General features: G+C 40.4%; 1 protein-coding gene across 2 annotated transcripts in view; it reads left to right on the forward strand.

Moving 5' to 3' along the window:
- The window catches only part of SSBP2 (single stranded DNA binding protein 2), a 134,929-nt gene that overhangs the window by 20,948 nt on the left and 89,468 nt on the right, over positions 1-24,513 (forward strand). For both annotated transcript variants that reach the window (XM_069002153.1, XM_069002154.1), the window contains exons 2-4: positions 11,335-11,407; positions 15,459-15,520; positions 17,130-17,214. In XM_069002153.1, the coding sequence (XP_068858254.1) occupies positions 11,335-11,407; positions 15,459-15,520; positions 17,130-17,214 (220 nt within the window). The remainder of the gene's footprint in view (positions 1-11,334; positions 11,408-15,458; positions 15,521-17,129; positions 17,215-24,513) is intronic.

Raw genomic sequence — 24,513 nt, forward strand, 5'->3', positions numbered from 1 at the left:
TGTTAAGTTCTTTATAAGTGGGGTTTGCTCCTTAATGCAGCAGTTAAAATTCTGCAGACGCCTTCATTGTGGGAGTAAAGGCCAGTCCAGTCATGCTTTATAGTAAGAGTACATTTATAAATTGTTTATAGAGGGCTAATAAATAATTAATGTCTGTTATTAAACAGGTTACAGGCATGAAGAGTGTGTATTATGTATGGCAATAAGCACACAGTAGAAGGTGTTAAAGACAGTGTTTTGTCTAACTACTGCCCTAAAATCCATAACAAATGACCCTTTGTTAAAATATATATTAAACATTTGATTTGCTCAATGCATATTTATAAATACTTTATAGTTAGTACTAAATATAATTCCAGGACTTGACTCCAGCCTTCCAGTAAAACCATGCTGAGGAGGGAATGCCTTTTTGAGATGAAATTGAAATCCAGAGCTGTGAATGCCTGGTGCTGTGCTGACAAGCTGTCTTCTTGTAATATACTAATTAAAGGATATTTTAAAAAACTAATGTGTGTTTTCTAAGTAGACAGAGGACCAAGTCAAGCATCAGTAATTTGGAAGATAAAGCAAGGTATTTTAACACGAGTACAAGATTTAGAATCAAGTCTCATTTTGAGTCATGTTGAGAGTAAGAAATGGTATTCCTAATGAAAATTAATTTCTGTGTTTTAACAGGCAGTTACATTTTCTTTATTTTTGGTTTTAATGCAATCATCTGCTGTTGCCAATGAAAATGTTGCATTTAATGCAGATTTCTATATATATGTACAATTTCTTGTGAGATCTGTTTCTAGTTTTACCTTTTCAAGAGGGAAACTTTAGCAGATACATTTCACGTAACACTGAATTAATATGACAGAGATATAGTGAAGCTTTTTTTTTAGTCCTAGGTCTTTGTGGTGCGCCTTCCTTGTCCTTTCTTCTTTGGTGGTAGCTGGTTTTGTTCATTTCAGGTATGGTCTGATTTTCTCTGTTTCACTCTGTCTCCAGTAAATGTGAGACAGGAGTGAAGGATATTCCCCACTTAGCTGAGAACTGAAATTTTCATGGGTTTTTTTACTCTGTTCAGCATCAAGTGAACAGTTAATGCAGACACAGGAGAGTTGCTTAGTAAATCACAGGTGTTGACTTCCTTTTCACTTTAGTGCCATTCATTGCAAGTTTAATATCTTTTTCTTCACTCAGAGTTTTTGCAGTTGTTCAGAATCCTGCATCAACACTTCTTTTTGAAAAAGTGTATACTACAGTTTGATTCATAATTTTTCTTCATAAAAGCTTTATGTGACATAACAGAGTTTCATAACGATTTGAACATTATGCGTTGTAAAACTGAAGTGGTTGTGCCTGTAAAAGTCTATATTCTGCCTTTCTGTGTATCAAAGGTGAGACAGGAGGCATAAATTGATTTATTTGTGTACACTGGTAAAAAATATATAGTTGGTAGAAAGAGTGAAAGGATCTTAACAGGCTTTTCTTCGTCAGCTGGTGCTGGAAGTGGCTTGGGCAAAATCTTTGGTGGAGTCTTAGAACATCTCCCTCCCCTCTCCCACCCCTGTCAGGACCAGCCGTTCCCTACACCGCAGCAGAGATAATGCTGAAAGGCTGCAGAAAAAGCAGCCATTAAAAGAAAGTCTCTTTCCCCTTCCTTCTGCTGGTAGGATTCTTGTCGAAGATAAGGATCAGCAAAACAAATCCCTGTTCTCTGCTATTTGTAATTCCCATGTGCTGATTTCTTACACCGAAATCTGCTTTTGAGAGTTTCCAGAGTAATTCAAGATTAGTTTTCCTTTTACTCTAAGAAACAGGAAAAATGAAGAATGGAGGATAAAGAAATAAATGAAGCATGCAATAGCAGTGCTCTTGTTGCAATGTGCTTGGCAGTGTCCCAGGCCAGGTTGGACAGGGCTTGGAGCAACCTGGGATAGTGGAAGGTGTCCCTGCCCGTGGCAGGAAGGAGACAGGATGAGTTACGAGGTCTCTTCCAACCCAACCCATTCCATGAGTCTGGTATTCTATGTGTGTGTGCATGTAGTTTTGTGGCTCAGGATCAGAATCTCTTTAATACCACATAAATATCTCAAGTCAATTTCAGGTAGTGTGTGAACACCATCCTAAATACAAATATTTGCTGAATCTTAATGTTCTATTAATATTTAACTGAGAAGTGAAAAACACATGAAAGTTGTGTAAGTTTTTTTTCATGAACTTTTCTCTGTTCTCAAGCAGTTCAATCAAAATTCTTTAAAATATCACTGAGAAGAAATGAAAAATTGTGCTCAAGCAGGAGTTTGCACATGAACAGTAAGCAAACTGGTGTTTATATTTAATAAAACATTTTTGAGTTCCTTTTGAAGGTTAACTTTTTTTTTCACTATTATTACAGAGGATTTTTACATGAAATGGTTTCTCACTCATGATGCATTGGAAAATATTTTCGGAAACTCTCCTTATCTAAACTGCCTGAAGTTCTTGCATAGTGCTCACCAGTATTTTTAATCTGTAAACCTTTGACTCCATTAAGACATCTTCACTATCTTTTTCCTTTTGGTCACAAGCTGACACTTTTAAGTACTTCTTTGCTGTGTTCGGAGTGCCACTGATGGTGATCCCCAGGGGTCTTGGAATTGTTCTGCCATGGCTGTGTTCAGGTGTTGGCTCAGTCAGGTACATTAATAGGGCTGCAGTGCTGGGGCACATCAGCTCACTGAAGCATAAACTTCTGGAACCTTAAAATGTCTGGCTGTGCAGAACCCATCTGGATTTATTTTTCCTTAATTTATTTTTCCATTTTTTCTCCCTCTCCTTTTTGTTTTCCTCCTGCCACTGCCCCCCCCTTTTTTTTTAAAAAAAACCAAAACCCTGTATCTATTTATATGTTTATTTTTACTTTTCAGTGCCAGCTCCTGACATCCTAAAACCTGTCCATGCCCTGTTGAAGTCTCCTATTTGCCTGTTTACTGCCCTCCTGCAGGAATTGCATCTTGACAACATGACATGGACTTATATCCTGTATTTCCTGTCCTGCCTGCCTGTGAAGTTATCCATAAAGTTAACTTAGTAACTGAATCCAGTGTGGATTACAGAATTCTATTAATACATACTTAAGAAAACAGAGAATTTTCTGTTTTCCCCTGTAAACCAATGTAAGGCAACCCTTTTTTAATTGAATATGTCCTGTGCAGAAATGCATTTATAACTGTTAAGAGCAGAACTACAGTCTGAGTTGGGTCCTGCATGTGGTAGAACTGGAGTCTTTTGGATGCTTACGCCCTTTGAATTTTGATTTAGTAGTAAGTGCACAGCCAGAGATCGTGTGACAAGTGGTTTGCCTGTTTTGCCTGTGTCATACACGAGCAAATACAACACAGTGTCAGTTCTTCTACCAAACATCAGCAGTCAGTGCGGAATCAAATCCTTCCCATCCCTTTTCTCTTGCATCTGGTTTCTTCCTTTCAAACACTAGGCAGTGGTAGCAATTTGCAGAGTTAGCATTCAAATTTTCTAGACTGACAGTCAAACATTTCGTAGTATAGCTTCTCTACTGCAACGTTTTATTATTGCTGAGGTTTTTTTAAGTTTTGGGGTTTTTAATGTGTGGATCAGCTCTTTGTGAGCCTGATTTTCAAGTATCTTCCTCCTATTGCTGTAATTCTTTGTTTGGAAAGTATTCTTACTGTAAAAAAAACCGGGAGGATATGGAACCCACTATGTTTTTTTTATGACCCGCATTTCAAAAGGAAGGTATTTCTGGTAACTTCCAGTTCAGGGTCTAACTATCTGTAAAGTTGTAAAATACACTTGTGGGTAGTAGACCATCCCCCAGGCAGCCTGAGAGGACTGGAGGCTCAGCAAAGTCTTCATGTGTAAGCTGTAGCTGAGGCTGGGAGTTATCTGGAGATGTTGCTGAGTGGAAGCGTTGAGTAACTGGGGGTCTTGGCTAATCCTTCTGGGCCATGGTACAGTTTGGGGGAGCAGCAAGAGACTCCCTGCAGCTCCCTCTGTCAGCCAGGGGTGGGCATGAGGAGCAGGCAAGGGTGTAAATCCCTGGAGCAGGGTGGCCAGCTGTGTAGGAGCTCTGCAGGCAGCTGTGGGCCTGGTCAGAGCCAGCTGTGTGCCAGCTGTGTCCTGTGGGTGCAAACTGCAGTGGTTTGAGGAGGAATCTGCACTTCAAGCCCTGCACCTCCAGTTCAGGTGTGCTGAGAACTTCCAGTGGTGTGCTTGCACTCACACACAAACACCTTCTGTTGTCTGGGGTGGCTGTTGTTTTGTTCTTGTTCTGCAGGGAAATGCCTTGAGTTCCTCCACCTCAGTCTCCAGTGCAGAACTTGTCACCCTGCATGAGTGGCAGTCTCAAAGCCATGGGTGGTTGTTTGTTCCCAGCATCACAGCTCCCCATTTTGGGAGGGAAACTTAATGGTTCAGGCAGAGGCTCAGTTGTCATCTACTGGACTCAAATACTTAAATCGGTGTTAATATTGTTACATGGTTTTATTTTCTTCATTGTTGTTGCAGTCTTTTCTTGGATCACTGAGGACTTTTTGGATGCAGCCAGAGTAACCTCTTATTATTTCCTGTCTGTCTTCCACTGATATTTGCCATCAGTTTTTTTAATATAGCCTGAAGCACCTGGTGTTTGTCTTGCACTTCTTATCTCCAGGTTATCTGTTTTTCTGAAGAAACTCTTTCCACCAGCTCCCTGAATTTCTTTGACTTCCAAGGTCTGGTAGCTTCACTCTGATCCTTTCAGAACTTACTCTCTCCAGAAGAAAATTTTACTGCTTCATAATAAGTCATATAAATTACTTTCCACCATTACTTTTTAGGTAGAAACTCATGGAATTTCATCTTGTGTGTCACCATCCCATATGATTCCCATAAAATTCATGAGGTGACTCGTTACTGTCTCTTCAGGGCGTCCTACCAAGCTCTAAGTGCGGAGTTTGCATTTTACAGAGTCTGAACACTGTAAAAGGAGTGAGGAGGGGGAATGCCACAGTCTGTATTTAACATCTGCAGCTGGGTTTAACCAGGATATGCTGTAAAAGACCAATAAACTATTTTGCCCAACATTATTGATGACACAAGGGAGACCAGCAGTCCAGCCCCAAATATCCTGGGATCCTTTGGACAGGATATTAAATGTACACTCTCTGAGAAAAGCTGGGAAAGCTACTAGCAAAATCATGGGTCCTTGTAGGAGCCAGATACTCAGAAACACTGATTTCTTTCTATGAATGAAAATCAAATTAGGTGCTACTTGCTTGGTGAGGCTGGTGGGCACTGCATGTCCAGTCAGTGCTGATCCAGCTTGTCCCTGGGGAGCTGCTGTGTGCATTCCTGCTCCCTCCTCCTCCTCAGCCTTCTCCACGGATGCTGTAGACAGTTTTTTTCTACTCAGAGCAGGCAGCTGCATCAGGAACAGCTGTAATGTTTTAAGATGTCATATACCAATCAGTAATTCTGTGACTTTAAAGCTTTGAAATTTGCGTTTTGGTCAGTACTGTGTCTCTGCTTTGCTCTCTGGTGGTGTTTCTCTCCATGACAGCTCTGTGCTGCTGCCTCTGCTTACTGCCAGGTCAGGATGCATTGTATAAACTCATTAAATACAGCAAATTATATACTGGGGACAGAATACCGTGTAAAAACCCATTACTATCCCACTGAAAGCAGCAGGGAAGACCAAGGTTACTACCTTTACTACCAGGAAGAGGTGAAACATCAAGTATTTTTATAAAAGTCTCAGCTTGCACTTTAAAATGTATTTTGTCAGGTAACAATTTCTTAGCTGCCATTTGGAATATTTTATAATTATAGAAAGTTGTGTAGTTTATTTGGGTTAAGCCCAAGAAACTACTTAGAGAGTACCTTTAAAAATCCATATATTTTCATAAAATGTGTTATTTTTTTTCCTAACCATGGACCAGGAAGCCTGTGAAACCCCACTGGAAATCTTGAGGAATATATGTGCCAAACAGAGGTGCAAAAATGACAGTTTTTATTTTAAATTCTGGAGGTCATCAAGAAAACTTGCCTTTTGATGAAGTATTGGGAAATTGATGGATATTGTCCCATTCAAGATGGAGCCTGCAGAAGAGTGCTTTGATTCTGCAGTAGTTTGGATCTGTAGTAATTTCTATGAGCGGAGACAAAAAATGAATATTAAATTTAACCAGAGTCAGATAAAAGCAAAGTGGGGAATGCTGCAATGTGACAGCACAAACCAAGGCATCCTTAGCAGATGAAAATACCTAAAACCTTGCAATTAAGTGCTTGTGGGGGAGACTGCAGGCACTACCACGGCACACATCTCTGATCTTTCCCAAAAGATCAGTGCATACCAGGTACCTATTCAGTGTTTAGTGACACATTGGTGCTCAACTTCGCACATGCTTGGAAATGGCTGTGCCAGTGCTTGAAGTCTGCAGGAGGTTAAGTAGCAAAAGCATGTGAAATTAGGACACACACACAAAAAAAAAAGTGAGCTGCAAGTATATGGGTGAACTGAAAAACCCTGCTGTTGTTTATGGTACTGTCAGGGCAGTAAGCAAGAGGAGGGTGGCCACACTTCAGAAGGTGAATTTTTGGGACATCTTCCAAGGCGTTTAGTGGAAAAGAGACCAGAGGTGGGTCTGCCTGCCCAGAGCTGTGCTGGGTGAAGGCTTTCCCTGTCTGTGAAACTGGGATGGACAAGGAGAAGGATCAGCTTATTTGGGAAGTACCACCAGCCTCCTGCAAGGCCCCCATTCCTTGCAGCACTGGGTGCAATCCCTCTGTGTTTGGGTGAATGCAAGGAAAGTGTCTTCTGCTGTGTGAGAGAGGGAGAAATACCTGGATATAAATCATGTTGAACACACTCACTTTTACACTGGCTGTGTTTGCAGGGCAGTGCAGGAGCTCTCAGGACACTTCAGTGCCAGGCAAACATCAAGGATCTCCCCAAGGACTGTTTCCTCAACCAGCGTTTGGGTTCCATTCAATACCTGGGTGTTCCTAAGAGCACCTCTCAGATTGCTGTGATGGGACACAGAGCACTCACAGTGACACAGATCAAGTCTTGAGCTGGAGAAGGAGCAGTAGAGCAGCCTGAGTGGAGCCTCTTGGCAAGGGCAGCCTGCTGGCTCAAGCTGAACAGCCCAAAATGTCAGTGGTGTGTGGGATGTGGAGGTGACCCTGGGATTGCTGCATGTGCTGGGGGGTGCAGGGAAATCCCTGCAGCCTCGAGGCCCATCATGGAGCTGCCAAAGCCCAGGGAAAAAGTGTCATGATCTTCTCAGGTAGTGCTTGAATTTGATCCAGAACCATGGCTCATCTTGTCTCTTGTCCAGTTCTCCAAGGGGTGGGTGGTTGACAGCAGACTGAATCCCCTAAATCTCAGGGGAGATGTGTAGGAAAAGATTATATACACACACACACACACATATCTATATGTCAAAAATATATTAAAAATAAATACTTAGGGATAATTTATATTACCATATAAACATGCTAAAAACGAGGGGAGAGAAGGGGCGGAAAATGACTGTCAGTATGACCAAATAGGCCAGAAAGCATGGTTTGGCATGTTAAATAAACTTCCTTAGAAGGGTTGTTTACCAGTGTTTGTTGAAACTTGGTAAAACCAGCTCACCACCAGGAGCTTTGGAGCAGGTTTTAAAGTACTGGATTGATGGATTCAAGAAAATTTGTTCAGGAAAACCCCCACTTGTGCTAAGATTCAGTGCTACTTGCTCTTGTTTTAGAGAATGAGGTTTGTAATTTGGGTGTCAGATGAGTGAGATTCCTAGGCTTTGAAATGAAATATGGATTTGAACTGAAGTCTATAAACATTTTTGAAAACAACAAAAAAGCTACTTCTCTATAGTTCAGAGTAGTAATTTTAGAATACGTGAGGTTTTCTGAAACATGGGGAGTAACATTTAAGATCTCTTCTATGGAGTTGCTTTTAATTCTTGCTCAGCTGCTTCACTCAGACTTACAATTATGTATGGATATTGATTTTCTAGTTCTTTAATTACTGTTTTGAACCCACCAAAAGCTAAATGGATGGTGTGCCATATGCTGAACTCTCCATACAGGAAGAGTTTTCAAAAAATTACATCTTAACAATCTAAAAATGCTATAAATATGTCTTGGTGATGCTCAGATCTGGAACATTCCCATTATAGATACTTTATTTTTTTACATCCAGCGTCAGATGTTAGCTGCATAATGGCTCTTGGTGACGGAGGAAGTGGTGGGAACACTTCTCTGATGTGCAGTCTTAGTCTTTTGGTTTGGAATTGGGTGAGTTCACCATGTTTTTGTCAATGGAAATGCTGCTGCAAGGCTTGAGTTGTAAGTTCTCATTAAGCTAATTGCATCTCCCCATCTCTAAAATGTAGCAATGTAATTTCCACGGCACAGTTAGAGGATTAGTGTTTATTTCCTGGTAATATTCTGATAAATGGTTGACTTGAACCACTTAAATGGTTCCTTTCTTTGGAATTCAGTAGCTGCTTGTGGGATGTAAGAATGCCTTGTCCAATTAAAGCAGAAACTTCAGGCAAAGTGCACCAGGTTAGCAACATGAGTCAGACAGTAACCTTTTTTGTTTGTTAATGGAGTGAATGTATCATCAGGGTACAGATGAATGTGTGCTCTAATTGTCTTGGCAGGGAGGGGGGAGCTCTGGCCTGTGTCATGTCTTTAACAGAAATTACTGCGGCATTGTCATAAATTGATTGGAAATATTTTTTCCTCACATTACTCATGGGATGTCAACAAGTATGCAAATGTGAAAATTCAACATATGTCTGCTTGCTGCTTCTGCACAGTTTCTCACACCAGTTTAATGAGTAAAAACTGTCTTTTTAAAATGTCACTTCAAACCCAAGTCTTTGGTGTCGAAGACCACCTCGCTATTACTTTCTTAGTCTTGTGCCAGCATGTGAAATAGTTCATTAATTTGTTCATTTTACACATTTGAACTGTAGCCTGGTTTTTGTCTTGTTCTGTTCCTAGCCTGTAGTTACAGTTTGTATATTCAGTATTCCTCCTTGTTACACAGCGTGTCAACTTTTTGGGCGTCTCTGCGGTCTTTCCCCAGAGCGTCAGTTTCCCATTGATCCTTTGGCTGTCACACAGTGAAACATTAGTATCTCTCTTTTGATCTCTGTGGTTAATGCATTTATTTCCGAATGAACCTGTAACATTGTTACATTCTGTAAAGACTTCCTGACAGCACAATAACAAGGGCTGGGCCGGCGATACGGACCTGGTAGGACCTGGTAAGACCTGATCGGGTTATTCTGTGTTGTGCTCCTGTCCCACGTCTGCCGGTGGGAGCTGGTCCCAGCTGTCCTGGCACAGGAGGCAGCCAGTCCCCTTGCCAGCCTGGGGTTTACCACAGGTGGATCAACCTGGAAGCCTAAAGCCTGGCTATTCTTTTTACTGAAATCTGCCACGTTTACCCTCCACACACTCATTAAACACCATTTCATTGCACTGGTTCATTTAGCCCAACCAAGAGGTAACAGCTCTCGCACAGAGCTGGAGATGTTAACAGTTACCATCATGCTTAATTAGCACATTCTGTGTGTTTATGTCAAACGTTTTAGGGTTGTCTTTTTGTTGCAGTGTTGAAATATCTTGTGTTTTTGGGGCAGAGACAGTGGGGACAGGCAGCGGTGTTGAGCTGTGCTGGAGCACTCATGGGTACCCCAGGAGTCCTGAGAGGAGTCACAAATCTCTCTGGACATTAAATCTCTCTTGTGCTGTCAGTGTGGGCATCACAATTCCCTCTCTGCCAAAGCTTTCAGTCGAGGGCAGACCCATGGGGGTGGTGTAAATGCCTGCAGTAAACCCGGCGTTCGTGCTGCTTCGCTTTCCTTGGCGGGGCAGGAAGGATGCGATCGCACCAATCCTTTTATCCGGACTGCAGGCTTCATGTTTTGGTAAGAACAAAAAAGGGACTCTCATAAGACAAATGAGGTGCTGTAAAGCATTACTGGGTATTCAGGATGTATTGGCTGTGGCAGGAGAGCATTTCTTCTCTGTCTTTTACATCTGTTTTAGATTTTGTCTACAACATTTATTGCTTAAAATTTGGATGAATTTGAACTGGAAAGAATTAAGTCAACTCTTAGGAGATCCGCTCTCCCCACAGTACTTAGAGAGTTCAAACTAAAACTAGTCACATGTTTGAATTATATATATTTAATTTGAGAAAAAAGTACATCTTTCCTTTTGAAGTTGGACAGAGAGTAAAGTAATACGTGTATGTATTGCATGTACAAAGTACAAACAACTAGTGAAAACCATTTTTGGGCAATGCCTCTCTGAGATTTTAAAATTTTACACTTCATAGATCACTGCTATAATTACTGTTCTATCAGTGCCACGATGACAGTGATCACACAGACCAAGGCATGGCGTTTCGAACAGTAACAGGAAGACAGATCCTCTCCCTCTTCTTTGTGGAGTTATCTGCAGGTTTTTGAAAATGAATAGTAAGAATGTTTCAAATAAGAATAGATGTATCACTAGATGCATTCAAATGCATTTTACTTCTTAGAAACAGCACAGGTAGCAAATACAAAAGACGCCTATCTCCTTCTCCTTCTCCTTCTCCTTCTCCTTCTCCTTCTCCTTCTCCTGCTCCTGCTCCTGCTCCTGCTCCTGCTCCTGCTCCTGCTCCTGCTCCCTCTCCTGGAAGGACTGGAGGCTCGCAGACAGACAGACAGGAGTCTCTGGGGAGTCCCTGGAGCTGTGGCAGTCGTTTGTAGCTCTGCTGCCATCAGAGCCCAGGTCTGGATGAGTCTCAGGATCCGTTTTCCCTTCGCTGCAGAGCTGTGGTTGTTCAGCTGTGCAGGGCAGTGAGGCTGCCATCGCTTCTCCTGATGCAGCCTGAAGTTTCCGTGTTCTTTGGAAAAACCACAGGGCTGTTTTTCAAGTGTGCTAACAACTTGACACATTCCACATGTTAAAAAAAGTTGACCTGGAAAAACAATCAGTGATGCTGTATGAATACATTGTATTTACAGTAAGCACGCTCACTCAGAGCAGCACTGGGTCACTTGTTAGCTCACTGGGCGCTTGGCCAAATATTAAAAATGTTGACATTAAGTAATTTGGGGGCTTAATAACGTTTTAATTGACGACTATTTAAACACCTGTGGTCAGATTGACCTACATGTCTAGCTGAACAATTCTGGTAGAGGTAATAGATTTGGCACGTTCAGTACATTGTGGAAGGCAGTGGGGCACACCTCAAACTCGCGATAAGCCTTTATTTCTGAAGACAAGGAGCAAACAAATGCACAATACTAAATATTGTCCTTTCTGTTTATTTTCCAGATTAGCACTGTACGTATATGAGTATCTGCTCCATGTAGGAGCACAGAAATCAGCCCAGACATTTTTATCAGAGGTGAGTTTTCTTATATGACTTCCAAGGGCCTGCAAGTGAAATAAATATGATTTGGTCTAGAATAACAGCAGTGAGAACCTGGGGTATCAGTTCGCCTCAATCAGTAGTTCCTCATCCTCTGGAACCCAGTTTACCATGTCATTTTACATGACTTTGTGTAACTGTTTTTGCTGTGGTTTGTTATCCCCATTCTACACTGGGGAAGATTAATCTATTTTCTCTAATAAGTGGGCATGTTGGAGAACACTTCAGTGGTACTCGTTTTTGATGACCTTTTAACTTACTATTGATATCTCCAATTGTGAATGATGGGCCCTTCTAAATGTATTTTACATCCCACTGTCATACACTCTCGGTTCTCCTTCTCTGAAGCACTGCTGATCTCTCTGTGCTCTCACCATGCTTTTAACCACTTCACTTCTTTTCATCTGTTGAATCAATGATGGCTACAACCACTTAGGTCCTGCTTTTTAAAACACTTTCAACTGCTAATGGAATTTTTACCTTTACACAGTAGCTTATTTTTTTTTAAGAGTCTTTTCAAAGACTTGATATGCATCTTTTGAAAGTTGAAGTAAATTATGTCTCCTTGGCATTTTACTTTTGTCCTGGGATACAAATGTATGCTGAACATATTGAAGTCTTCTGGGTTTATTATTGTTTTTAATCTTTCACAAGAATATATAAGATGATGATGATATTATCATCATCATAAATATGATATAATAATGATATAATGATGATATGATAATGATATAATAATAGCAATAGTAATGTAGAAGTAGTAATAATAGGAATAGTGAGCAGAAGTTGGGAAAAAATAGGCAAGATACTGTCTTATGAAAATTTGCTGCTTTAGCTGATCCTCCTCCAAAAGCTAATAAAATTATTATGCTGGTGATGACATTTTGGAGATGGAAGAGGAACAAATGAAAACCCAGAGTGTTGTTTGTGATGTTTACACAAAACTGACAAAGCAGATATAAGGGAAAAGGGTAGAATTGTAGTAGGATCTGTTTATGTTTTTGACAATTGTTTTATCTCTGTGGTAAGGCAATGGAAAAATAAGAGATAAAATAATGTAGAGTATCATCTTGTCTTTCCCAAAACAGCTGTCATTTGTAAATAATGCATTGCCCAAGGTAAATTCTGCTCACTTTATTTTTATGATGTATTTGCAAAATGAGCAGTTGGCAGAAGCATAGCTGGTACGACGTGTGGATTTCCAGAAAACATTAAATACAGTGTCTTGAAACTCACCTTTTAAAACTAATTCAGTCTTGAGTTCCAGAGAAGTTCTCAGATCTGAACAATGAAACATAAGGATATATCAAATCTTCCAAATTAAAACTTATACTCATCAAGAGGTGGTCAGTAGGGTCAGGGACAATTAGCAGTGCATAGAGTGGGTATGAGGTACAAGCTGTGAGTTTATTTCCCTCTGTAATTAGCAGTGCCGAGGGGTAAATGTGCTGATAATTCTTGTGAATGGTTCTTTGACTGTTGGGCTGGAGGCTCTCTCAGTTTGGGTGGGTTTCATTTAAAAGTTAAACGGTTCAGAGCAACTCTCAAGCCCCAACACTCAGCTTTAAAGAAGAGCACACAGATTATCTGAGCTGTAGGGCCAGTGGTGTCTAAAAGTTAAGAGCCCTCTCTCACAAATCTGCCAGGGACTGTGGCTCAGAGGAATGGAACCAAATTCAAGGAAAATAGAACTTGGATATCCATGAATCCACTGTGATACTCTATAACTTAGGGATGGTTGTCCTGACCATCCCTGTGTTTCTGTTGTGCTTTGTGTTTAGTTTGATTTTTGTACACTTCCCTTGAAGAGCTGATCCTTTTCCCACATATTTTCTGTCCTGGGAGTCAGATTCCAGCCTTGGAGGGCTAATTCCATTAGCGTGGCTGGACGAGGTTGGTGGGCACTTCCCAGTTAGTCCATCCCTGGCTATGAGCTTAAACTGTACAGTTGACAATGAAGGGTTTTTTTTCTATAATGAATAATTCTTGATAAGTCTCATTTATCAGACAGACTGCATCTGCCATGTGAAGCACAAGTAAGGATACTCTGAAAAAAAAAACCAAAAACCCTTGAAAAGAGCCCCAAACTTCTACATTCCCTTCAGTCTCCTTCTCCAAATCAGTTTCTCAAGATGAAATATGTCCCAGGACTAACAAAAGACCTGAATCGGGTAATTTCTTCAGCAGGCCCTCCTTTGAAGAAAACAAAACACTGCTTAGACATAATGTGGGTGTTCTACACAGACAAAATTTTTACTCTTAAGCAAATGATTTTTCTGCTTCAGGAACCCCGTTCTCATTCTAGTTGTACATTGCATCTCTTCATTATGTTATTTTGAACCTTTTCAGAGGTACTGTGTGTTCCTGATTATTAATGCAAGTCTTTCCAAGACATTCCCAGGGCACAGGAGGAGTAGCTGTGCCTCAGAGAAGTGTATTTGAAGAGTGTGTAATACCTTTGTAGCAGCTTTGGTGTTCAAATGCTCATTACTTTTTTCTGCCAGCACTTAAGCAGGAATTTTGTAAAATATGGTTTTTTGTGTATTAGCGTATGTGAGGGATGTTGGTTCATTCTGCCAGCTTTACCAACTAAAGTGATAGTGGCTCAAGGTTATATTTTATGAACAATTTAAAAACAGCACAATTATTTTTGAATTGTTGTGTTCATATAATATATCAAAATTGCATTAGGTTTCTTCATGTTTGAGATTTTCTGTGTGGATTTTCATGTAAGTGCAAACAACATTTTTAGGTGTATGTGCTACATATTCTTCTGCTATAGACAAAACTTGTATGTGTTTAAATTTCTTAAGAACTGGATGTGGAAATCAAGTTGGAGTTGAGAATCTTAAGTCTCTTTGAAAAATGCCAGCTTTAGGAGGGTCCCTGGCAGTATGAACACTATATCTGCCTTTAATATTTAGCTTTTATGTACTTTTACATATATGCATATGGATCTATCTCTTTAAATTCCTTTCATATTAAGGCTACTAAAGCATTTAATTAAAATAACCCTCTTCTTGTCTACCATTACTTCTGTCTCTAGAGAAGGTTTGTGCTTTTAACAACTCCTTTTTTAACAGAGTTGGACAGGAAATGATACTGTTTGTCATAACTGGAGGAGTTTGGAGCACACACAATGCCTTTGATCCACCAAGTTCTAACATAGGACATTCTTCTGGACAGTGTTGTGTGGGCTTTATTATAGCCCAAACTATTTAATTTTGAAGTTAAGGATAAGCTAATGACTGGCATTGAAAAGGTGGTTGTGTTAGTATAGTTAAAGTACAACATTTCGGGAGTTTAGCGGAGGGACAGACTCTGTTGCTGTCATCAGTGTTGTCTGATGGGTTCCCTGATCAACAACAAAAGTTTGAATTCGGGGGTTGAGAGTTCTTAAACTGCATTTCCTTTGAAAACAGCATCAAACTAACCAAGTTTCCTTGGTGGGAAGGAAGTCTCAGCCTGTACAGGTGTTGAGGAGAGCTTGCCAGCACAGGAAACCAAGACAGAGTAGCTGTACATCTTCCCCAAGTGGTGGGAGACTGGGTTATGGCAGTGGTGCTGCCTTGCTTTTGCCTCATTGCCTCTCACTGAAGCACTCCTTGAGGATTATAAAACGCTGGTGGCCGTGGCTGCGGGGGGAAGAGTGCCACCTGCTGAATCTACAGCATCAGTCCTGTGCAAATGGGAAAAGATTTCAGGGTTTAAGGGTACTTTATAATTACTTTTTTAATCCTGCATTTTTGACCTTAAAATAATACACAGTGTGTTCAGAATTAGAAGAAAACAAGGAATAAAATTCTAAAATATGCTTCCCTAGCATAAGAAGAGCTAATTTTAAGTATCAGCTATATCAATAAGTGTAAAAAAGTAAGTAAATAGGGCATCCAAATTGATGCCCATAAAGTGTTTCATAACCATGAAATCTTCTCTTCCTCATCTTTTCTCCATCTGAATTATGTAATGCTTTTTAGTCACAGTGATCATGAGAATGTACACCTCTGTTTTTATCATTTTGTTTTAGATAAGATGGGAAAAAAACATCACACTGGGGGAGCCCCCAGGATTCTTGCATTCCTGGTGGTGGTAAGTACCAGTTTTCTTTTCCTCTGATTTTTTTAGAATATGTCGATGGCCATTTCCAGCTGCTAGAGGCAAGAAATTCAGGTGAACAGTGTAAGAAGAATGAGAGGGTGAGGATAAAGAGGCATTCTCTTGTTAAGGAATAAAATAAAAGAAAATTAGATGCAGGAAAAGATACGGATCTTGGATACAGAAAAAAAAAATGTGCATAGGGCATTCATAAGAAAGAAGATGGCCTGGATTTCCTTCTTCACCACCTTCCTGCACATTTTGCAGTTATGGGATCATTCTGCATATCATAAATACTTGCATTTGAAAAGAAAACTCAGTAAATGCAGAGACTCCATAGATGTGAGCTTGCTCAGTCTGCAGTCCATAGCTGTGTGTGCAGAATTCCCCAGGGGAGAAGAGTGCTCATAGGCACTGCTGTGTAGCCATGGTATTTATTCATTATTTTAATATATCCGACAAGCCTGTGTTTGAAGGAATGCAGAAGTGCAGACAGTATGCCCAGCTGTCAGGAGCACAAGAATTCACAAGTTTTGAAACCATCCCATTTGAACCAAAGGGATTTACACAGCTGCATGGGAAGTGGGGTGTCCTTCTTTGACCATTCTTTCACAGCTTTTGCAGTGTGATGGAAGCCTGGCAAGACTGTGTCCCTTTAATGTCTGCATTATCCTTAATTTTGACTGTCTGCAGCAGAGTGCTCAAACTGTCCATAAATTGCTGTTATGGTGCTGGATTAAGTTATAAAGGATTAAGTCTAAACCAGTAAAAAACGACTATGGAACTCCAACAAATTTTATTATCAAATTTATTATTAAGTCATTCTAGCATACACAGAGTTTAATTCCAGAAACTCTGTGGTAGAACTGATTGGTGTATAACTCTAGTTGAAGGAGTTTGTGGGGGAGGACCAATGGGGTTACGTACCATAATACCCTTCCTTTCACTCTTTATGACCTAAGAACATACCCATCCATTTTTCTGTGCCTGCCCAGGCACCTGATCCTCAGGGAACTTTGGTTTGGGCACAGGACTGGACATTCGTCTGCAAAGGCTGTGGCTACCCCATCCCTGGAGGTGTTCAAGGCCAGGTTGGATGGGGCTTGGAGTAACCTGGGATGGTGGAAGGTGGTGGAGACTGGATGGGCTCTAAAGCCCTTCCAATCCAAACCATTCTGTGATTCCATGAACCTTGACCATGGAAGGACTCCCAGTTTTCTCTCCACTTTCTTTCCTTTCCATATTATTACAAATTCATTCCTTCCCATGCGTTGTGGAAATCATTTGAGCAGTTGTCAGAGGGATAAGGTTAAGCACAGTAATACATGCTATATTCTTATATATTAGCCCAGATTCTTGGTCTGTACTGCAGTGGTATTAAAGGAGTAGAGCACTGCTTGCCTCAGAGATCAGATGGCAGGACTTGGTTCCTCACAGATGATTTACAAAGCTAAATTCTTCCTTAGGGGTGAGTGTTCCCATGCTTTGGAGGAGAAGTGATGATTCTGTATAGGAACATCCACGTGGGGTGTGTGTACACCATAAAATCTGCATGAGCATCACAGTGACACTCTCATCATCCCTGTAACCTCTTCCCTTGCAGTGTATTTTGGGATCTCTACTGTGCGGCTCCAGAAAGACGAGAAACATGTGAACACTCAAGTGAAGCAAAAGCCTTTCATGACTATGTAAGTTTCGTGTGTCTTTACCATGGCTTCATTAATTGCATGTATAAATGTCATAGAGAAGTATTTCTGCACTGCAGTGGCTCAAAAACACAGGTTTGGTCATATGTAACTCTCAGTTTTCTGAGGTTACCTTAGAATTAGGAGTTCCTAATTCTTTAACTGCCAGCACAATATGGGTGACTCCTGGAAGCTCAGAGATCAACGTGCTGTCCCATGTGTTAATGCAGAAAAAAGAGTGTCCTTCTGTCCCCCATGCCATTGACACATGAGGCTGGTCACAAAGGCACAGGACAGATGGATGTGACCTGCCCAAATATCTGTGCTCTGTCAGTGCTAAAGAAAAGGCTCTTCTGTAGATGGAATTGATCCCTGGCTTCTGTCAGGACCCCCCTGGCTGAAACTGGGCTGGGTCATATATTTTTGTATCCTGAAGTAAGTCTTTTTCATCCTAATAAACAACCAAACATCGTAGAGTAAGTTAAGTGCAACATCAGCTGGTCCAAGAGAACAGGAGGAATAAAGAGCAGAAGTTTCATGACAGTTTTGCTGCCTTTAGTTCAAAACACAACAGGGAGGGTCTTGAGTAAGAGTAATTCTCACAGTACAACTGTGAAACCTCTTTCCTTGAGTCTTTTCCAGGTCTGTCTCACAAATAGTGTCTAGTTACTGCCAAAAAATATTTCTACGGATAAAATTGAAATTAGACTGCCCTAAGTGTCTTACAAACACAGATTGAGAACAACAGAAATGATTCAGCAAAGTGACCATTTTCCATTTTCTGTTGTCAAAATCTGGTAATGGCTTGGCATCCTACAACATGTGAGCTAATGGTGTTCTTGCCTTGTTTGCAGTAAACAGCACCTTAGACTCTAAATGTACCATCAGCACAGTCAGAGCTGTTCAGCATCTTTCACCAATGTCTCTTTAACACCCTGTAGTGGTGATTAAATTGGGAGGGTGACTGGTTAAGGAGTTTGGACAATGTTGCACAGTCATGTCCAGGCTGTGCTGACCACTAAACATAATTAATAAAAGAAATAATTATCCGAGAGAGGAATAAAGTTTAAGGGCATTTTGTACCCACATAGTTGTTAAGGTCAGCCAACTTAGTAAGGCACATTCCTCAAATTAAAAATGAAGTATCTCTTGCAAGTGTAATAGCTGTGGTCATTTTGGCCTAATCTGCTTTAAATATAAAGTTGTTGGAAAAATAGAACACTTAGCTATTAGTATTAGCTACTTAGTATTTTGAATCCTTGTTATTAGAGGAAGGTGTAATTCCTCACTGAAGGAGTAGCAATTTTACAAGAATGGTGTAAGACCGTGAGGAATGACATTAGAGATTTAAACGTGGGGAGATCCAAAGCACAACAGTTGACTTCAGTGGGGGACATTGTGTTCTCAAAATAAAGTGTGTGTAACAAAAGCCAAAAATCCAAAAAATGTAAATATTGTTGTGAAACAAAATTGTAAAACAAAACGATCAGCAAGAGAAAATTTTCAGTGAAAAAGTATTTGGAGTCTAGAAGGAGTCCACAAACCTTTAAGCTCAGAAGAGTTTAACTGATCAGTAAGTCTAAATTTAGAGGTATACTAAGAATCTGAGTAGGTGAATCAAAGTATTTAGAAGCACCCCTTAGCATTTCTAATTTCTACAGGTCTTGGAATATTACATGGCCTTATTGCTCAGTTCTGTCTTCATTCATGATGTGCATTGTCATAATTCAAGGAAAGTGAGAAAATGTGAGTTCTGCGTGTCCTACAGTTCTGTGCTTGAACGTTTAAGTTACTATATAAAGTTGTGTTTGATGAAGGAAAGATAAAATCATGGTATGATTCTATTTTCACATCAAGGCAGGATGAATGCTTATTTTAGAAACAATTTGATTTATTTCAGAAATTAATTCACCTGGTGTTTGTAAAACCCATTCTCTCAATATTTTAAGGTGGCAGGAAAAGCTTTGCATTGTTTTTGTCACAGTTGGCATAAACTCATTTAATCCCTCACAAGACTCACAATGCTCCTTGTCATCACATGAATTTTGCTTAGGACAGTCTTCATCATGGTTTTTGTGTCTGGTATTTTAAGGGAGTGTTGTAAGCTCATGTCAAAGAACAAGAAAGTGGTTATGGGATACAGCCAAGCAGATTTCACAGCAGAGGAAGATGAACATGAATTAAGTGAAATCCTGATCCATGTAGTGTCTTACCATTGACTGTGGAGGGGTCAAAATCCCACCATCAGTGGGGACCATCAGAAACTGCTGCTGGATTCTGGCTCCTGCCAAGGCTGAGGGGGCTGGTAAATCAAAACTCTGCTGCCACATTGCAGGTCAAGTAGTAGAGCATTTGTAGCTGTGCTGTCATATCTGAAAACTGCTATTGTAAGTACAAAACAGCACAGAAGGCTTGTTTATTAATTCATACGAGCAATTCAGAATTTTTTATGAGGCATGTGTTCCACTTGACCTAAGAAAAACCATTCCTGCTGAAGGGGCGCATGGTCTGGCTGCTGCAGACATGGCAGCTGTAGCTGAGTGGGCTGTGTTTGGAGAGGAAATAATCTTGTCTTTGCTTTTGTGGAGAGAGAAAGGCTTAGGAATGCTTGATGGAGGAAGAAAGCACTTGCAGATGATTTAATGATTTGGAAATGTTGCTGCTTCACTCGACATTGCTGCGAGTCAGGCAGGAACACACAGGTTGACTCATAAAACGAATACACAGAAAGACTGAGTTTCTTTAAGTTTACGTATAAGTTTTACATTATCTTAGCTGCAATTGTGAGAGTAATGCTGTTTGATCTCTCCCCCCCCTCCCCCCCCAGCATTTTTGCTTGCAGCACTACAATGTTCATCTTACTAAAAACCCACTAAATAGAAAAGCAAAGACTTATTCTGGCTTTATAAAGACTTTCCATGCTCATCATGAGTTTAAGTATTTGCAGCTCGTCCATATTTAAAATGGATTGTGTGTTTATTTTCTGTCAAGATTTGCCACTGGATATGTTTTCTTCTGAGTGAACAAGGTTCTGAACTCATTATGTACATTTATATCATTTTTTTAGGCTTGAAAAGATGCATGTCATGAACATGCATGTGTTGGATCAGGGAGGTAGGTCCTGGCCTGGAAATTTTGAGATACATGATGTAGAATTGGAAATTGTATCAGGTGACTGAGGAAAGAAAACTGTTGCTTGCTCACCCAGTCTGTTAATAATGCAGGTATTTCAGTAGGGGTAGCTTCATTTGAAGCAGAAAAATCCCTGTGATTCTTTTCCAGGTACCTGTTACTTTACTTTTCCTGCAGGAAAACTTCTGTGTGCTTTAAAGTCTTGTGAGAAATCATGTACATGGATGGTCTGAGGCAAAATTCAGTCTTCAGTGTAGAATGATTTGTGTTTCTTGATGGTGTCCTGAGGAGATCTCTTCACCTCTAGTTAAGAGCTCATTTTTCCATGTTTTGAGATCTTCTGCTGAGAGAAGCAAGTTCCAACATGCATCTCTTTCCACTTCTTTCCAAGGTGAAAACGGGGTCAAAAAGGGAAATAAAAACTGGATTTTTAGCAGCACCACTGCTTCTGATGGCCGCAAATGACCATCCTGCTCGTCCTCAGGCCTGGCCATTCATCCCCATCTCTGGGTCTGAAGGGGGGTGGTACCTGAAAAGTCCTTCCTTACAAGATGATTTCTATACATAGTGGTTAAGATATTTTTACTGTCCAGAAATTCCTGTGCTCCTTTTATTCTCATGTTCCTGACACTGGAAGTTTTACTGTGTGGTGCTGGTATAAAGAAGGGATTTATTATTTCTCACATGTAGCTGTATTAAAATCTTGATTATTTCCCAGGTAAGGTTTGGTTAGTTCTTCTCCCCAGCTCTTTGAAAGATCACTTCTGTTATGGGCAAAGGTCTCTGGTTTGTGTTTGTGTCTCCCAGAATTCCAGGTAATGTACAGGGTAACAAACCAGAGACATTCCTCGCCCCAGAGACTGAGCAGCCTCATGAGCTGGTACCACATCCCCCCTGCCCTGTTGGCACAGTTCAATGCTGAGCTCTGTGACACAGCTTAGGTCATGTGAGGGTTGTAGAGTGTACCAAAGACAATGCTGCCATCAGTTTTGTCCAGATTATTCCTTTTAAAGGTCATAACTCTGGAAATCAAATTTTCCTAGAGGTTAATGAGCAGCGTGTTTGGACGCTGATGGCTGAGATGGCTGATCAATCTCTGTGCATCTCTCTTCAGAAAAGTTTGGTCTCTGCATTTAGGAGGAGGAGAAATTACCATTTCCTTCTCTGAACCCATCTCCCTCCAGTAGAACTAAGAGGTGCTTGCACACCCTAAATGCCCCAAGCCCCCTTAATTAATCATTATCAGTACTCAGTATTTGAGGAGTTATGAATATTTTTATGTCCATTTTGGACTAAAGATTACCATGAAGAGCCTGTGAGACTTCTCTCACAAGGACTGTTTTGTTTTTGGTTTCGTTAAACTGCTGTCCTCTTTCTCTGCCTTTTGTGTATCAGGGATGGAGGAACTTGTCTTCATTCTTGATTGCCTGACCCATCTCTTGCTACTGTGACCTTCTGCAGGCAGCCTAGCTAGAGCAGCTTTTGCTTCTAGGTTTATTGCTAGAAATGGAATTCTCGGTCTGGTTTCTGTGGAGAATGCATGTTCAACATTCCCTTCAGTCTCCTTCTCGAAATCAGTTTCTCAAGATTATATATGTCCCAGGACCCACAAGAGACCTGAACTGGATAATTTCCAGCTGTCATTTTCTGTGGAGAATAAATGTTAAACTCCTTCTGCTTAAAACAGAAATTAAGGAAAAAAAGCTCCCCATCATTCACATCCTCCCATGGAAAGGCAAAAGATGACAAGGTGTCCTGCTTTGCTCCAGGGCTTTTGTACCAGAGGCAATGCTGGAGATCTGAGTTACCTGTTAATTCCTTACCTGAGTTCTTTGTGACCTGAGGGTCACGAAGTTCTGGAAGACCCTTTACATGTTTACTGGTCATCACTAAGTCAGTGATTTCGCCTTCAAAATATGTTCTTCAGACAACTGATTTGTTTACTCTGTAGATAGTTCCTGTGTCCAGGTAGAGAACAGGTTATTTCTTAAAAGTAGAAGAAATTTATTAAGTGGCCATAGCATTCTTTTTGTAGCATTTCTTCTCATAGATTCATTGTTAAAATTGTGCTCTTTCCTTTTGTAAATAGCATTCATATTTAATTTTGAATGAAGTGCCTTTACTGCTCTTTTCATTCTGTGGAGATCATGTCTCACACTGTTCAGATATGTCTGCAGTAAAATGTGTTCTTAGATGTGGAAGCCAGAAGAAAACCAAGGAATTTGCAGTTGCCTTGAAATTCCATATCTGAACACATTAAGTAAATCCATAGGGTTAAAGATTGCACTACAATAAACAATTAACAAACTGTATTTTGTGCAGAACACTGGTGTAATATCACAAGGTGATACATCCTTGACTTTCTCATGTGTGCTGCCAAAAATGCCATGAGTGTGAAAAACTGGATAAATGTTTAGGATTCTTGTCCTTGGTGTAGGAGCTGTTTTGTCTGCATGGAGACCAGTGCTCACTGGGAGGTTTGGAGAGGACAGGGTGGGTCACCACCCGAGGATCTTACATAGAATTTACACAGGGGAGCTGAGCTTCTTCAGTCTCTCAGCTCTTATTTTATTGCTCAGTAGCTGTTCTTTAATGCAATTGTGTGGAAAGGATTAGTTAAAAGCATGCTCCAGCTCCCAAGTCTGCAAACAGCACTGTCTGGTCTCATGTATTTACAGGTGAAAATCAGAATATTGCACTGTATCTCCAGGAGTATGAAACTCTTTTTGTTTGCTCATCAGGAATTTTTTGAAGTTGAGAAATTGGTGCTTCCCTTGGATTGCAGAGACTCCTGTTGCAGAAAAATCAGGATTAATTTCCTGTTTCCTGCTAAGAAATCCCTCAGCTGAATTCTCATTCTCACATTTTCATGAAGAGGGAAGATGTGCTTGTTCTGCTCATACCATCCTCCTTCATCATTCCTTTCCACAAATTAGTGGAAAATATAAGGCTTGGATTTGAACTGCTGTGTGTCACAAATGTTAATTGTAAGCTCTGATACAGAGATGTGTTGTTTCTTACAGCCAACATAATTTTTCTCTTTATAGAGGTAATTTCCCAGGTAATTCTGGGCTTTGCTTCTCTTTTAATGTGAGAACTCAGCCACTTGTTTCAGAGAGAACAATAAGCATTTCCTCCCCGAAATTTCAATGGCTCTTCTTTGAGTGAATATTTAATTTTCTTAGAGTTTAGAAGTAAAATGGTTAATTAGTTTGAGCTCAATGGAAGCCTCAGACAGGATAAGGAACCACCATTTCCCCAAAGGTAATTTAGCTCCTCTTTCATGGTTCCTAGAGGGAGGCACTGGACACATTTCTTTATTTTGCCTCTTTTCTAACAACCATTTTAGCTTCACTTTCATTGAAAACAATGGGAGATAACAGCCATTTTAATGAGGGGAGGCTTTTGGGAACATTCTGTTCGAAAAATAGTATTTATTTAGAGTGGAGCACTAAAAGGATTTATATACACTGTATGCAGAACCGTGCCAAATTTATGAAATGGGATAAAATTTGGTTTTCTTTTGCTTGGAGGAAAGGAGGAGGATGTGAAGGCTCAGGAAGTTAAGGGAGAAGTGAGTGGTTGAAGAGATAATGTGGAATTCACAGGATGAGGCAGAGGCTGAAAGACAAAGGGGAGTAGCTGGAATGCTCAGGCTGCTTCACAGCCTTCTGGAGTAGCTTAGTTTTTTAAAAAAACACTGGTAAAATCTGGTTGTAAAGGTTTGAGTTTGTTTTTTTTTTTTAATGTTGATAGACAGACTGCTACCTTACTAGATACTTTAGTTCATGATAGGTGTCTCCACTGATTAATTTCTCTGAGTTCTGAAGCCAGGGGCTTTCTTTATAATTAAAATAAAGCTGAGGTGCTTCTGCTCTAAAGTTGTGACGTGTCATCGCCTGGAAGAAGGCTCCACAGGAAATTTCTGACCAGCTCAATGGAAGTCCCAGGGTACTGCAGTTTCTTTTCCTGTGTGGTTGTCCTGATGTACAACTGTTAACTTCAGACATTTCTCAGAGTAATGTTGTTAAATGTATCCTGTGTAAAATGTCTTGCAATTGAATGAACTCTGCTCATTCAAATTTTAATTTTTTCATTTGCTCTAATGGATTATTTATGCTACCATAGTGAAAGCTGTATTACAGTTTAAATTTTAAACTTTATCATTTG

This window comes from Aphelocoma coerulescens (assembly GCF_041296385.1).
Source record: "Aphelocoma coerulescens isolate FSJ_1873_10779 chromosome Z unlocalized genomic scaffold, UR_Acoe_1.0 ChrZ, whole genome shotgun sequence".
NCBI lineage: Eukaryota > Metazoa > Chordata > Aves > Passeriformes > Corvidae > Aphelocoma > Aphelocoma coerulescens.